This window comes from Lontra canadensis, unplaced genomic scaffold, assembly GCF_010015895.1.
Source record: "Lontra canadensis isolate GAN:19392208 unplaced genomic scaffold, GSC_riverotter_1.0 scaffold25, whole genome shotgun sequence".
NCBI classification, from domain to species: Eukaryota; Metazoa; Chordata; class Mammalia; order Carnivora; family Mustelidae; genus Lontra; species Lontra canadensis.
The window spans coordinates 384,648-400,050 of NW_022631019.1; the positions used below are offsets into that span (position 1 = coordinate 384,648).

Here is a 15,403-nt window from a genome sequence, read left to right on the forward strand (position 1 = left end):
CACGTGCGGCCCCGCGGAACCTGGGCAGGCTGAGTCTGGCCGCGCTCCGCGGACTCCCGCCATGGGCCCTGCAGCAGGCTCGGGGACGGCGCGCTACCTCGTGTACTTCCAGTACTTGGGCACGGAATTTAAGTACGTCTTCCGGACCTCCCATCCGTGCCCGCGGCCCCGACGTGTATCCCGGCGCCCGACGTGGCGGTTGGGGGGAGCTAAATTTAGGACCCGCACCTCGGGTCACCCGGCGGGACGCCCCGGGGAGGGAACAGACTTGGAGGGCCGCAGAGGGCGGGGCACGGCCCGAACTCCGGCCGCTGACCCGAGCCCGCCTCCGCCCGCAGCGGGGTCGCGGCCGTCAGGGGCTCCCAGCGCGCCGTCGGGGTCCAGAACTACCTGGAGGTGAGCTCTGCCGGCCGGCCGCCCGGAGTGATAAGAGGGGAACCTGAGGGAGAGGCAGATGGGAGCCCCCGCGCTGCCCACCCCGCCCCAGGCTGCTCTGTCCCCGCAGGAGGCTGCAAAGCGGCTGAATTCGGTGGTGCCGGTCAAGTTCACGATCTCCAGCCGCACGGATGCCGGGGTCCACGCCCTGTGCAACGCGGCTCATCTGGACGTCCAGCGCCGCTCAGGCCAACCCCCCTTCTCCCCAGAGGTCCTGGCAGAGGCTCTCAACGCCCACCTGAGGCACCCGGCCATACGGTGAGCGCCCATCTGCTGTCTCCAGACTGGTCCACGGTGGGTGGAAGCCTTAAGTCAGGAAGGACTCTCTGGGAGTGATAGAGATACCGAGGGGTCACTTGGGTGTCGGGCAGGATCCTTCTGGTGTATCTAATCTTGCTCCCACAGGGTACTGCAAGCTTTCCGAGTACCCAGTGACTTCCATGCCCGCCATGCAGCCACATCCAGGACCTACCTGTACCGTCTGGTCACTGGCTGCCATCGGCCTGACCACCTGTCAGTGTTTGAGCGAAACCGGTGCTGGGCACTGCAGGCAGAGTGAGTGGGGGTGGGAGGGGGTGTCAGACCCACCTGGCTTGCTACTCCCTCCTGACCAGTCCCCGGCTCCCTGCAGCTGCTTGGATGTGGACGCCATGCAGGAGGCTGCCCAGCACCTCCTGGGGACGCATGACTTCAGTGCCTTCCAGTCAGCTGGCAGCCCCTCCACTAGCTCGGTGCGCACACTGCGCCGGGCCTCCATGGCCCCTGACCCAGGCAGCCTCTTCATCCTCCCCGGGGAGAACAGGTAAGGAAGGACACCCCGCACACTGGTCAGAGGCTGAGGGAGCTGGGTTTAGCACTTTCCCTGGCAAGGGTGGTATAGAGGCAGGACACAGTGGGGGCTGGGGACCCCCTGCTAGTCTTCATGGAGGGATACTAGTCAGCTGAGTGGCATGGCCCCGACAACCATGAAAAGCAGCTGTGCCCTACCCCCAGGGTGGGTTCTTGCCATGTCGGGGGGTGGGGGGAGCAGAGAACAGAAAATGCTCTTTCTCCAAGGGCTCGCTGCCCTGCCCTGCCCAGCTCAGCGTTCGTTGTCTAGTAGATGGATCTTGGCAACTACTGAAAAGGCTTTGCTGAAGCGGCAGCACCAGGCCAGCGGTTCCATCCCTACCTGGCAGGGGGTTGTTTCCACTGCCCCCAGCACTGTCCCTGGGGCTCTGGCCAGTTGTCAGCTACGGACTTCCAGAACCTACCCAGTGTGAGCCAACACTGAAGGGAGGAGGAACTTGCGTATAATCAGCTGAAGAGCACCTAGCCCGGTGCTTGGGTCTCTGTAGATGAGCTGGCCGCGCTCACCTCCCTCAGATGCCCCAGCCCGCCCCAGGACCCCCGCCTCAGCAGCGCCTCCACCTGAGGGCCCTGTCCCCACTGCCAAGACCCCCAGAAGGCTCTGCTGCCCCTCCCACTCACACTGTCCCTCCCAACAGCTTCACTTGAGGATACGGTGGTCAGTGGAAGCCCCTGGGGTGGAAGAGAGTGGGAGCCAATCTCCCCCAGATCCCTCCCCCTGGCCACCTACTTGTCTGGGGCCACAGTGTGGACTCGGGCTGCGTGTATTTCTAGGTTGCAGTTCTGGAACCTGGAGTTTGAGAGCCAGTCCTTCCTGTACAAGCAGGTGGGCTCTGTCCTGGGCCTCCTGGGGGCAGGGGTGGCCTGAGGGGCTGGGCGCCTGTGGCAGTCTTGGCTTTGGGTTGCAGGTGCGGAGAATGACAGCTGTGTTGGTGGCTGTGGGGCTGGGGACTTTGATGCCTGCTCAGGTGAAGGTGATCCTGGAAAGCCGGGACCCCCTGGGCAGGCACCAGGCACGTGTGGCCCCGGCCCATGGCTTATTCCTCAAGTCCGTGCTGTACGGGAGTCTTGGTAAGGTGCCTGCGTGCGTCCCACTGACTAACCCCTCCTGAGGCTGAATGCTTGGTGGGGGCGGGGCTCTCGGTGACAGCACAGCTGCAGCCCTCATCCATCCGGCTAGCAGGTGGGAATCCAGCCTCCGTTCAGCGGGAAAGTGAGGAGACCCCAGGTTGGCCAAAGAATCCCCACCTGGAGACCGGCAGCCCAAAAGCAAGAGGCGTGGAGTAAGGTGCCTCCTTCCCTTGGAGCCCTGACCTGGGCCGTAGGACCAAGTTTCCAGTAGAGGAAAAGCAAGTTTCCTCAGTGAGGAGGGAGGGGCCTGAAAAGCAGGAGTTCTGCAGCCCAGATGAAGCTGTGGACTTAAGGCCAGGCCCAGCCTCTGCAGAAAACCTCCTGTGCCCTGCAGGGCTTGCCGCACGGAAGCCGCAGATAACCCGCAGATTTCGCGGCTGAGGTCAAGGTGGCCAGGACACACAGCCCTGCTGCTGGCCCCTGCCCAGCTCTGCATGCCACATGGGCCTCCTGCCTCCCCTGGCCAGTCCCTGCCCGGCATCCCCACCTTCCTGGGCACCCCGGGCTGCTACAGGTGAACTGCAGGCAAAAGGTTTGTGCATCAAGAAGGGCAGAGCCACACAGCCGCTGGTTCCGTTTTTACTGGAAATGAACACCTCAGGAGTGTCCCTCCACCCGCTGGGGGCTCGGGAATAGAAATAAAGAATAGAAATCAAGTCCCCAGGCCTGTTTCTTTCCTCAGCCTAGAGCGGCCAGTTGGGCAGGCACAGGACACTGTGGTCTTGTCCTCACAGACAAAAGCCGTGAGCAGCCGGGGGCTCCGCGTCCAGGGACAAAGAGGGAAGAGCTGAGGCATAGACACAGGCCTAGAACGAAAGCCTAGGTCCCTTTGTTGACCCGCTGACCTCAGCTGGGGGCCTGGGGGAGGCCCTTCTTGAGCAGCGATGTGAGGTAACTGCCCAGTTCTTCATCCTAGAGCCAGATGCAAGAGGAGACCATCAGCACGTCCTCCCTAAGCACAGCTGGGGCTGGATGTGGGGCTCCTTGGGGCGTAGCCCTCACCTGGTAGGTCCAGGACACCAGCAGCACCTTGGTGCCTGGGTCCTCTGAGTGGGCAGCAGCCTGGATGAGGATGGACTCCACAGTCACGGACCCATCGGGAAGGTGCTGCACGCAGTGGTCCTTGAGGACGCTGCCGGGAGGCACAGTGAGACCCACCTCGTGCCCCACTTCTTCCCAACCCGAGCCAGAAGGAGCGGGGTGCCCACCTCTTCAGGTGGCTGTAGACCCGCAGGGCCGTCTCCTGCTCCTTCCGAGGGTCGTGCAGGTGCACGCGGCAGGTGAAGCGCAGCTGGTGCTCAGCCAGGCCCAGCTCCTTGAGGGCCTGCTCTGAGGACACGAGCCGGAAGTTCTGTGGGGCAAGAGCAGGTCAGGGGGGACGGGGGCACCCCTCAGCCCCTCCCCAGCACAGGCACACTCACGCTGTCCTTCATGATCAGGGTGCCATGCAAGAGCCGGGGCTTTTTGGCATCAGGAAGCAGCCCTGTGGAGAAAGGGGCAGGGATAGGAGCTGGCTGCCCACCACGCCACGGCCCCACCCCTGCCCGGCGTACCCTGCCTTGCATACCCTGCGCCATCTCCCGCTTCAGCAGCCCCAGCGAGATGCCCACGGGGATGCTGGGGCTCGTGGGCAGCGTCACCGTCTCACCGTTGGCCGGCATGTAGCAGTTGACCCCTGGGCAAGAGGGGGAGCGGCAGAGAGCCTCAGTCCAGGCCATCCGGCCCTGCCTGTGCTGACCCCAGGGGTGGACCCTGCCCACATCCCCTCTATCCGCCCAAGCCCCCCATGCACGGGCTGCCTACGGAGTTCCTGCTCGATCTTCTGCTTCAGGAACTCCATCTTCTTGGCCTCCCCGTGCACCAGCAGCACGCTCTCAGGCTCCGCCTGGCCCACCAGCTGCATGATGCCCTTAGCATCCGCGTGGGCGCTGAAGGACATGTACTCCACCTGCATCTTGACCTCCAGCTGTGGCGCCCAGACACACAGACCATTAGCACAAGCGGTGGGCACCAGGGGCTCCCCTCCAACCCCGGAGGGGGCCCGTGGAGCTGCCGGGAAAGCGGGGACTCACCACCTGCCGCCCCTCCATCTCCAGCTTGCGCTGCCCGCTGAGGATCTTATGGCCCACGGTGCCTTGCACGCAGTAGCCAGGCATGATGACCTGCGGGGAGGGCGGCTTAGTCCTGCCTCGGGGCTTCCACCCTGCCTATCTGAACCTGTACCCTTAATGGCCCCTTTCCTTTGCCAGTAACTCCCTATCCCAGACCCCACTGCACCCGGGCAGGGCTCAGGGGTCTCCGCACAAGTCCACCCAGGCCTGAGCACCACATCAGCTCAGGACACATCACTGCCTGATGCAACAGGCTGACCCAAAGCAAGAGTCTGAGCCACCAGATGAGACACTGGGCCCCCCAGGTTACTGAGCCCTGTCCTGACAATCGAGTGTCCCCAAGCCAAACACAGCCCCTACTCCCCCACCTCTCTGCCCAACCTCACCGGCCGGCCCTCCTGGGAGGTGGACCTCTTACCATGTTCTTCTCATTCCCTGCCCATTTCCGGAAGATCTGCAGCGACTGGCCAGCATGCAGCATGCCTGGTGTGGCGAACACCACCTGTGGGGTGGGGGTATGGGCAGGACAGTAGCCCGCCTGTCAAAGAACCAGCACTGGCCATGGGCCCAGCTCCTCTGCCCTCAGAGCCTTCTGACCCTGCACCTGCCACAGGCCCTACCTTCTGACCCCCACCTCGTCTTTCCCCCAGCACAGCGTACCCCACTTCCTGAGGGAGAGCTGCAGGCAAAGTCCCCTCGCATGTCCCAGACATGGAGGAGGTGCGGACAGTCAGCACATGCCCCAGCCCGGGGCAAGCATGACTTGGCTACAACAGGCACCAGCTAGACATCCCCAGCCCTTGCTGGCCAGGGCCTCACCATCGGACCCGGGTTGTCAGCAAATGCTCGGTCGAAGGCTTTGATGTGCTTAAATTCAAACATGTTCCTCTGGACAAAGGTCTTACGGATCTTCTGGTTGGTCCAGGTTATGAAGAGCTTGTAGTAGTGGTTGGCTTTCTCCGTCAAGCCCGTGGAGAAGTAAATGGGGGCCTTTAGGTTCATGCGCTCCCTGTGGACAGTGCAGGGACCACAGTGGAGGAGGCTCCCAGGGAAGGACCAGCCCACGTCACCCTTCACACCTTCAGCCTGGGTTGTGTCTGGCAGAAGAACAACTCCCTGATGTCCCCCACCTCAGCCCACTTCCTTCTATAAGATGCTGGTTCTGATGAAGGGGACCCAGAGCACATGGTGCAGTGGGGGTGCCTGTGTGGAAAAGCACAACACAGGCCTCCTGGCTTGGGCGGGCACCTCCGCAGGTATCAGACACCCCGACCTGACAGCTGCTAGGGATACAGGCTGTGTTCTGCCTAGAGCCAGACTGAGGACCCTCCCAGGCTGGACACAGGCATCTCACGGATGCCCACTTAGGCCAGGGGTCCCAGAACCCAGTCTGGCCGCACCTACCAGAAGGTCTCCAGCAGGATGCACAGCTCCTGAGCGCGGCCCAGGGCAAACACAGGGATCAGCACCTGCAGGGGGAGGGCAGGGCGGGCTCAGGCAGGAGTCCCTGGCAGTGCTGCCCACCCAAGTTAAGCCCACATCTGACCACAGTCGGCCGCGCCCCAGGGCCACCTTCTCAGGGAGCAGCTGCTCTACAGACCAGCCCTGCTGGGAGCCCAGACGGTCAGAGGCTGCGTCCACTGCGAGCTCATAGCCAGGCACCCCCGAGAGCCAGAGGCCCTTTGCGAACTCCAGGCAAGGCCCCCATACTCTGCCAGAGAGTCCTGGCCAGTCCCAGTCTGGGATCTGAGGGGACAGGTGACTACACACCCCACTCGTCTCCAGAGAAGTTTTTCTTCTTAATGCTGAGCAAGGCTCCCTGCACGCCCAGAACGCACGGCACTCGCCTCCTGACAGGCCAGACATGGCCTAAGGACGGTGCAGCATGGTCAGGGAGGGCACATGGCCCAGAGACCTGCCTGGCACCTGGCCTGCACCCGCTACCTTCCCGCCACGCTCCACGGCTTCATGGACTTTCTTCAGGAAGTCTCGCTCACGGCAGCGCTTGGAGTCCCGGATGGTCGTGGCATAGGTCGATTCTGTGATGAGCAGGTTGGGGCGGCATCTGTCAATCCAGGCAGCTCTGCAACAGAGGTGGGCGTGGCCGGAGGTGCACAGTGCCCGTGGCTAGGGGCAACACAGCGGACTGCAGCCACGGCTTCCCTGGGCCCGCGGGCAAGCAGCACTCCGGGGGAGACAGGAGGAAGAAACTCGCCGGGCACAGAGGACATGTGGCAGAAACCAATGCATGGACTGCCCAAGCCCCCAGCACATCCACAAGCCTCACTGCACTCCTGAGGGTCCCCGCAGGATGGAGCAAACACATCAGCTCACTCACCCCAAATGCCGGTCCGGGGTCATATTATAATCACCCTGGCAAAGAATGTGGCAGTGAAACGGGTGTCCCCTCTCCCCAGCCAAGCGGTAGCCCCAGTCCCCCACGTGCTTCCACTGACCGTGTAGACCACAGACTCTGAGCCCACTTTGATCTGGAACATGGCTGCCCCCAGCACGTGGCCTGCATAGTAGGCCTTGATTTCAAGTTCGTCGTCCACCTACAGAGGAGAGGACTCAAGTCAGGTCTTCAGGGTATGCTGGGCAGGTGGTCAGTTGAAGAGGATGGCAGAGGGACCAAGGAGGTGGACACTGGGGAGGGTGGAAGAGGAGAACATGGTTCCAAGCCTTTCATCATTTCCTGTTCTCACACCATGTCCAGTTCTCAACCAACAGCAACAAGACACAAGGGAGGAGCTGACACCACAGAAAACAAGAGAAACGATGTCTAGAGAAGCAGACTCAGGACTCCCAGAGCTTTCAGACCCAGAGTTTGAGGGCTATGATTAACATATTCAGGAAATAAAAGATAAAATTAGAATGTTGACCAAAAAACTAGAAATTATTTTTTAAAAGCAGAAATTCTAAAACCAGAGGCGCCTGGGTGGCTCAGTGGGTGAAGTCTCTGCCTTGGGCTCAGGTCATGATCCCGGGGTCCTGGGATCCAGCCCCACATTGGGTTCTCTGCTCAGCGGGGAGCCTGCTTCCTCCTCTCTCTCTGCCTGCCTCTCTGCCTACCTGTGATCTCTGTCAAATAAATAAATAAAGTCTTTAAAAAAAAAAAGAAAATTCTAAAACCAGAAACTATAATTACCCAAATAAAGAACTGAATGGATGAATTTAACAGCATGTTATATAGAATCGAAGAGTATTAATGCACTGCAATACAAAGAAAGGACTATCTAGCACAAAGCACAGAAAGAAATACGCGTGAGGGAAAGTCTGGAGTAAGAAGGCCAAACATTCTGTAATCTGGGGCCCTGGGCTGGAGGACAATGGGCAGGAGCAGCCCTGGAAGAACCTGATGAAAGACCTCGGGTCACAGATCCAAGAGGCTTCACACCTGGACAGGTTCGCAAGAACAACATACGGGTCCATCACAGCACACCCACCAGAGAAAAGACCATAATCCTACAAGCAGCCTAAGATTAAAGACTGTCTTTCAAACAGTGAGCAGAAAGGCATACTCAAAGTACTGAGAAGAAATAATTGCCAAAGTAGAATTTCACACGTACGAGAAAAGTTCTTCAGGAAGGAGGGGGACGCAGACCCACCTGCTGACGGACCCACACTGCTTTTCTTCAGGAACAAGGTGAATTACCTCAAACAGGAAGTGAAGAATACGGGCAGCAGAGAGGGTAAACAGAGATGACACCCAGCAAACCTGACTTTATCAGTATTAGTAACGACATCCTGCCAGGTTCCACATATACTGTGGGCAGATAATAGCCTAAATCAGGGAAGGGATAAACAGATTTAAAATGTTCTAAGACGGGGCACCTGGGTGGCTCAGTCTGCCTTCGGCCCAGGTCATGATCCCAGGGTCCTGGGATCCAGCCCCGCATTGGGCTCCCTGCTCGGCAGGAAGCCTGCTTCTCCCTCTCCCACTCCCTCTGCTCGTGTTCCCTCTCTCGCTGTGTCTCTCTGTCAAATAAATAAATATAATCTTAAAAAAAATAATGTTGTTCTAAGACCTTTGCATTATCTACAGGCAAAACCTCCAAATACCTTAGATTTTTACTGTCATGGATGCATTTTGTAAACTTTACCACTATGAGAATTACAAAAGTATAAAATTACTAGCCAAATAAAAGGGAGAAACAGAGGGGCGCCTGGGTGGTTCAGTGGGTTAAAGCCTCTGCCTTCGGCTCAGGTCATGATCTCAGGGTCCTGGGATCGAGCCCCACATCGGGCTCTCTGCTCAGCGGGGAGCCTGCTTCCCCCTCTCTCTCTGCCTGTCTCTCTGCCTGCTTGTGATCTCTGTCTGTCAAATAAATAAATAAAAGTCTTATAAAAAAAAAAAGTTCTTGCAAAGTTGAAATTCTGAAAATTAAAAACAAGCAAGCAAGCAAACAAACATCTGCCTCCGCTCAGGAGGGGAGTCTGCCGCTCCCTCTCCCTCTGCCCTCCCCTGGTTTGTGTTTGCTCTCACTCGTTTGCTCACTCTCTCTAAATAAATAAACTCTTAAAAAGAAGAAAAACAGAAATTTTAAAAGACCAATCCAAAGAAAGCAATAAGAGAAAGAAAAAACACAGAACAGGCAAGACAAATAGAAGCAAATGGAAGAGTCGAGCTAAACTCCAAGTTTTCTTATTAAACGCAGGGTCCAAATGCTCCATGTGGTAAGTTATCAGGAAAAGATGAACACCAACAACCGTCTTCTGCGCTGGTCCACGGCACCGCGGGATGGGCACAGGCCCCGTCTCCACACGGCCAGGAAGCTCCGCGGCCGCCGACGAGCTCAGAAGCGACATGATCAACTGTATGAGAAAACCTGTTCGGGAATAGCCCTGGGGACCCACCCTTGTGGAGACACTTCCCATGCAAAGGGACTGTGCTGGAAGAAGCAGGAGTTGAAGCCAAATAGTCGAATTCTGCCATCAGAAGTGTGTCAGGGTCCAGCTGATCAAGAACGGCAAAAACAAACCCAAGGACGGCGCCTGAATTTTATCAAGGAAAAGGATGAAGCTGTAGGTGCTGGATTTGGTCACAAAGGTCATGAGGTCAGTGACTTTTTTTAAAGATTTATTTTATTACATATTTGACAGAGAGAGAGAGGCTCCCAACAGAGCAGAAAGCCCCGAGGTAGGGCCCGACCCCAGGACCCTGAGACCATGACCTGAGCCGAAGGCAGAGGCTTCACCCACTGAGCCACTCAGGCACCTGTCAGTGACATTTAAGATTGTCAAAACACCCAACGTCTCTCTTCGGCCTTATACAAAAGCAGAAGGGAAAACCCAGATCCTAAGTTTGATGGTGAAAACGTGAGACTAATAAATTTTCATATGCCAAAACACCCACAAAAAACAAGCAAACAAATTACATGCCACTTAAAAGAGCTACATTCAAAACACGATGCAGGGGGCGCCTGGGTGGCTCAGGTCATGATCTCAGGGCCCTGGGATCGAGCCCCATGGGTGGGGGGTGGTCTCTGCTCAGCAGGGAGCCTGCTTCTCCCTCTCTCCCTCTGCCTGCCTCTCTGCCTGCTTGTGATCTCTGTCAAATAAATAAAATCTTAAAACACACACACACACACACACACACACACACACACTGCAGTCAAGTTGAAAGTAAAACAATGGAAAAAGACATACTATGGCAATAGTCGAAGATGGGAAAGGTGAGGGTGGTGTGGTATTACCAGAACACAGACTTTAAGGTTAAAAGTATTATTAAAGATAAACACACATCGTGCTGACACTAAGTCCAACCAGAAATACTTGAAAATACACAGATACCTACTAACAAGCAAAACTTACTGACTCTAAGGAGAAAAAGACAAACCCACAATCTCTGTGATACATTTCACCCAATTTGATTGCATTTGTCTGCTTAAAACCCTTCACTTCCTTGCTGACCCACACACAACAATTACTGAGGCAAAACCCAAACCCCACAGCCCAGGCTGCCCTTCAGGGCTTGCCCACTCAATGTCCAGTCTCTGCCCCTCACGCCCCAGCCAGCACACCCTCTCGGACACAGTCAGACAGAGCCAGGAGAGCAGCGGAGGTCCCACGTGCTTGACGGGTGCTTGGCACGCTGCCCTGTGTGCACCCGAATCTGGGCTGGGACCTAGATTCTGGGGCAGGACCGCATGCGCTTGCCCCCTGCTGCCTCCTGGTGGACAGTACCGAACACAGAGTGAGACGGGGTCTGCGAGGACCCTGACCTGGACCGTCTGGTGGAGATGGACAGCTACCACCTTCTTCATACAGTCTTTGATCATCTGGGAGGTGAAGAAGTTGGCCTCGCCCTTCTTGTCCACAGCAATCTTGCGGTAGTCCTCCAGCAGGATGGGGCAGATGGCCTGGGTGGGGTGGGTCATGTAGATGGGCCCATCATAGCCCACCATCTCGCTGAAGTAGGGGAGTGCCCCACAGTGGTCCAGGTGGAAATGGCTGCGGGTGCAACACAGGTCAGCCCAGGGCCACTGTTCCCCAACCAAGCCTGCCCCCCTCCACAGGCTCCACACCAGCACAGCCTCATGGTCATTCCACCCAATCATTCACTTGTACACTGACTCCCTAGTGCACATCAGATGCCCACCTCAGTACCACAGAGTGACAAAAACTACTACCTTCCTGGAACTTGGAATCTAAAAGTCCAATAAATCAGTGGGCATTGACGAGATAATGCTCACGTCAGACAGACACATGTTCTATAGAGTAATGACAAGTAGCTAAGAAAGGCACAGGGCATCGGACAGTTAGCATCTCTGGCAGATGGGCAGGAAGACCCCACGGCACGTGAACCACAGCAAGGCGGCACCAGGGCAGAGGGAAGGGAATGCTGCGTGTCCACGAATGGAGCAGACCGGGGAGGGGATGGCCTCCCTGCCATGGGTCGGTTGCCCAAGCACAGCCCCATCTTCCTGGGGCAGCTGGGGCTCAGGGCTCTCATCTGTGACACTTGGGGCAGAGGCAATAGGCACACACGGCACAGAGTGCCCCTTGCTCCACCATGCCCACCAAAGCCCACTAAGGAGCAACCGTGGACACTTAGGTCTCAGGCAAACCATCCAGAGTCAGGGAGGGGCAGCTCTGGGGGCGTGCCACATAGACAACCTAGAGCAGAACCCGGGCCTGTGACACCCCACAGCCTGCAGCCTTCCCAGGCCCCGAGTGGCTCTCCTGGGCTCCCGAGTCCTCAAGGTGGGGCCAGACGCAAACCCACACAACACTAACAGCCCACTGGCGCCCACCTGATGATCACGCAGTCCAGGAAGTCAGTCAGCCGGCCGCTGCGGGTGATGTAGGAGAAGTCAGGGAAGCGCCTCTGGCAAGCCGAGAGAAAGGGTCAGAACACAGTTGCCCTGGGTCTGCCAGCACCCCAGAGAGTGGCTCCCAGGAGTGGGGAACGAGGGCAGAGGCTGAGCCTGGCCAGCCACAGCATGACCACTGACTGCCCACAGCCTCCGAGAACACAGGGAGGGAACAAACTGCCAGAACCCATCACCCAGCAAGAAGGCCTGCCTGGGGACCACTGGGCTGCCCCGTAACTCCACGGGAGCCCAAGAGACCCTGCTCTGGCACAAACCAAGCCTTCCACACGGGGCACCCCATCTGTCAAGTGAGGGTGGGGAGCCTGCCAGGGAATGCAGTGACCCCAGGCCCACCCGCCTCCTGCCACTGCCCACTTTCCCAGAGTCCCTATTCCGAGGCTCCGAAGCCGGGGCCCTGCTGAGAACAGCAACAAGGAGCAGCCAAATGAGGTCCCTGCAGGCCACCTTCCCTCAGGACTCACGTCGTCATTGAAGCCCATGTGCATTCCACAGTCCAGCATGACGTTCTTGCCTGCGATGGAGACCAGGACGCAGCTCCGGCCCACATCCTGGCCAGCCCCTGAAAAGCAAGACGGGACGGGCTGCTGCCGCGCCCACAGCCCTCTCCCCGCCGCTGCAAGCAACGGTCCCGCCCCAAGAACAAGGTCCAGCCACCTGCCTCACAACCCCACTGGGAACTCTGGGTCCCTGACCCTGCAGAACCCTCAGTGGTCTAGGAAAGCCCCACGGCTGCTGTGCTGATGACGTGTGAGGCGAGCGGCAGCACCACCGTCTCGACGCTCAGGCCAGGGAAACATGCAGGTTGGGGCAAAGTGCCAAGGCTGCCAAGGGAGCTCCAGACCACATGCCCTCCCCCACCACACCTCCAGCCTCAGGCCCTGCCACTACCACCCAGGTCAGATGGAACAAGACCCCCACTTCTTGAGGGGGCAGCCCACCTGCTATGGCTGACAGGAACCTTCAAAGGTCGGGGCTGTGTAGCAGGTGCTGCTGGACTGTGGTCCTGGCACTTCACAGGGCTAAGCCGGCGCCCCACAGGGCATCACTGCCCCTCTTGAAAACTCAACTGGGGGCACACCTGGGCTAGGGGGCTATGGAGCCCTCTAGCCCAGGACCTACTCCCAGAAGGCATCAAGCACCTCCAGGTGGTGTCCCTGCAGAGGGACACCTGTGTGGCTTTAGCCTAGCCATGGGGAGACCTGGCCCGAGCTGTCCAGCAATGACCAGTTACAGTGGCCACAATGCAGATGGCTCACCACCACACCCCCGCAGGGCACCCAGAGCCCAGAACTTAACCTGAGTCCTATCCACGTTCCTGACTTCAAGCCCTACCCATCTGCTCCAGCCCCAGCAGGCCACATTCCAGCCACCTCCAGTAGCCATTTGTCACCTCCTCTAGGGTCTGGAATCCCAAGAAGAAAGGCACACAGCCTTGCAGGGCCTGATGATAGCAAACGACCCGCTTTCCATCTTGATCCTACAACCTTCCGTCTGCCAGCCAGAGTCAGCGCCTTCTGTTAGCGCCACACACATCAAGGTGGCCCAGAGCAGGACCCAGACTGGTCCTTGAGAAGCTTCAGTGACCCGTGACAACAGTAGGTGATCCCAGCCAAGAGCTTCGTCTGCATGCTTCAGGCCGCCCAGCCAAAGGCCTGGAGATCTCTCATAAGCCTGCTCCTGCGTCAGCAGGACAACATCAGGGTCTCAGCCGTCTGCTCCCTGCTACACCTTTAGCCCTAGAGCTGTGCCCAGCACAGAGGCCCTCCAGACATTTGTGATGGGGTAAGGGGAGGGCTGCCCCTCTTTACAGAGGATGTGAAGGCACAGAAGTCATGGGATCACCCCATGGACACATGGACCCTAAGCATGGGGCCAGGAATGGTTTTCTGGACTCCAGAGCTCGGTTCTTAGGCACTGGCCTCTACTCCCAACAGGAATCACAACCATCCCAGGGAGCAAGGAGAGTGGCCCAAACAGGGCCGCAGATGTGGGGAACAGAGTCTAGAGCACGCACAAAGAGGCAGGACTCAGAAGAAAACAAAGATGACTTCACGTCTGCGGAGTTTGTGTTTCAAGGAAAGGAAACAATGACCATGTAGATAAGACACACACTGAGTCCATCAGGTAGAGTTTAGGCCCTGGAGAAGATTAAGGCAGGGGAGGGGACACAGAAACGTCCAGATCCACACCAGGGGAAGTCTTCCTTAAAATGACTTCTGAGCAGGGTGGAGAAGGACAGCCAGGAGATGGGAGGGGCGGCCGTGCAAAGCCTGTGGGGCAGGAGTGACCCAGGCTTCTCTGCACCTGGCCCACATGACCAGCGAGCCAGGAGGCAGAAGCTGGCAGAGGAAGACAAAAGAGAAGGAGTTCTGCTTTGACCGTGCTATGGCCTTGGGAGCACACCCAGGTGCAGACTGGGGTAAGAGAAGCAGCAGAAAGAACTGCTGGAAGAGAGTGAGTGGTGAGAAAGCCAAATTGTGAAGGAGCACTCGGGAAAGCATGATCCGAGGATGCCCCTGGAGGGGCGCCAAAGGCAGGGGAGTGTAGGGTCACAGCAGCCAGAGGGGAACCCGTGCCAAAAGCTATGAGAGGCTGTTGAGGGAGGGATCTGTCCAGCACGTGGAGCAGAGATGTTCAACAGCTCAGTGTCCCCACGGGGCCGGGGGTGCTGCATGGTGAGGAACCCACAGCATGAGGACGCATGCAGAGCTGTGCGGAGCATCTGCCCAGGAAAACGCTCCCCACGCATGGCCCAGTGTAGGAGGCAGGGTCCTGGGCAGCACAGAGCACAGTGCAGGAAGAATGCCCAGAGAGCGCTAGAGGGCTGGCCTCCAGAACGCAACCCGATAACCCCCGTTGTTCCTGGGGCCCTGGGCTCCCAGGGACCTTCCCCACTTAGGTGCTCTGCACTCTTTGGGCTTTTACACCTTCTACAAAACGCAAACCTTCCTTAGAAACAAAACAAAACAAACGCCGCCGCAGAGCCCCGGTGAGACAAGGCTGAACGGCGCGTGGACGGCTGGACTGGGTAAACGGGAAGCCGCAGGTACCGGGTGCGAGACCGACGCAGGAGGGCAGCGAGGGCCACCTCAGGCATCAGTGCACGTGGACAGAAGCCGGCGCGGCGAGGACGCAGGCCGGGGCTCTCGGGGTCGGCGTCTGGAGGGCGGACCCACCCTCCTCTCACGGCGAGAAGAGCTGGGGACGCAGCAGCACAGCAGCGGCCGACCCCCGAGCCGACCCTCGGGAGGCGGAGCCGGCCCGAGGCCTCCGCGGACGGCAGCCGCTGGTCGGCGACCCCGGCCAGCCCTCGGCGCCCCCGCGGCTCGTCCCCGGACCACCGCCCGCCCCGCGCCCGCGAGGCCGGCCGAGCGCGCCTCACTCACCCAGGGGAGTGACCCTGATCTCGGGCATGCTGCCGGGCGCGCTCCCACGCCCGTAGTCTCTGCCCCCACCGAGCCGGCAGAACCACCGCGGCCGCACGACACCCAGACCCCAGACTCTGGCGCGCCGTTTCCCGACCCGCGGCGACGTATCGCG

The 15,403-nt window shown here is 58.8% G+C and overlaps 2 protein-coding genes across 4 annotated transcripts; one reads left to right on the plus strand and one right to left on the minus strand.

Annotated features, from left to right (window-relative positions):
• Positions 1–16: 16 nt before the first annotated feature.
• On the plus strand, positions 17–2,646 carry PUSL1 (pseudouridine synthase like 1). Of its 3 annotated transcripts, none has more exons than XM_032863121.1 (8): positions 17–132; positions 339–396; positions 488–693; positions 841–990; positions 1,067–1,237; positions 2,059–2,110; positions 2,193–2,355; positions 2,465–2,646. In XM_032863121.1, exons 1-8 carry the CDS (start codon positions 62–64, stop codon positions 2,569–2,571), a joined length of 978 nt encoding a protein of 325 aa, XP_032719012.1. In that variant the 5' UTR covers positions 17–61; the 3' UTR covers positions 2,572–2,646. The 3 variants fall into 3 exon arrangements, with proteins under 3 accessions (XP_032719012.1, XP_032719013.1, XP_032719014.1); XM_032863122.1 differs by having other exon boundaries at positions 2,468–2,646; XM_032863123.1 differs by having other exon boundaries at positions 506–693.
• A 332-nt stretch (positions 2,647–2,978) lies between these two features.
• Positions 2,979–15,378, minus strand: INTS11 (integrator complex subunit 11). Its single transcript, XM_032863120.1, has 17 exons — positions 15,250–15,378; positions 12,325–12,422; positions 11,783–11,856; positions 10,751–10,979; positions 6,983–7,081; positions 6,865–6,899; positions 6,471–6,609; positions 5,931–5,995; positions 5,346–5,535; positions 4,945–5,028; positions 4,488–4,577; positions 4,219–4,381; positions 3,983–4,090; positions 3,837–3,898; positions 3,624–3,766; positions 3,418–3,547; positions 2,979–3,327 (listed from the first exon to the last, which is right to left on the minus strand). The coding sequence occupies exons 1-17, from the start codon at positions 15,275–15,277 to the stop codon at positions 3,262–3,264; spliced, it is 1,803 nt and encodes a 600-aa protein (XP_032719011.1). The 5' UTR covers positions 15,278–15,378; the 3' UTR covers positions 2,979–3,261.
• Positions 15,379–15,403: the final 25 nt, after the last annotated feature.

Bases quoted from the DNA above. Each gene is read 5' to 3' on its own strand.
- INTS11 (XM_032863120.1), bottom strand. From the start codon at position 15,277: ATGCCCGAGATCAGGGTCACTCCCCTGG. The intron at 4,578-4,944 runs GTAAGAGGTCCA...CCCTCCCCGCAG, and splicing joins CAGGGAATGAGAAGAACATG to GTCATCATGCCTGGCTACTG. The intron at 3,548-3,623 runs GTGGGCACCCCG...GCCTCCCGGCAG, and splicing joins GTCTACAGCCACCTGAAGAG to CGTCCTCAAGGACCACTGCG.
- PUSL1 (XM_032863121.1), top strand. From the start codon at position 62: ATGGGCCCTGCAGCAGGCTCGGGGACGGCGCGCTACCTCGTGTACTTC. The intron at 2,111-2,192 runs GTGGGCTCTGTC...TTTGGGTTGCAG, and splicing joins AGTCCTTCCTGTACAAGCAG to GTGCGGAGAATGACAGCTGT. The intron at 2,356-2,464 runs GTAAGGTGCCTG...CCATCCGGCTAG, and splicing joins CGTGCTGTACGGGAGTCTTG to CAGGTGGGAATCCAGCCTCC.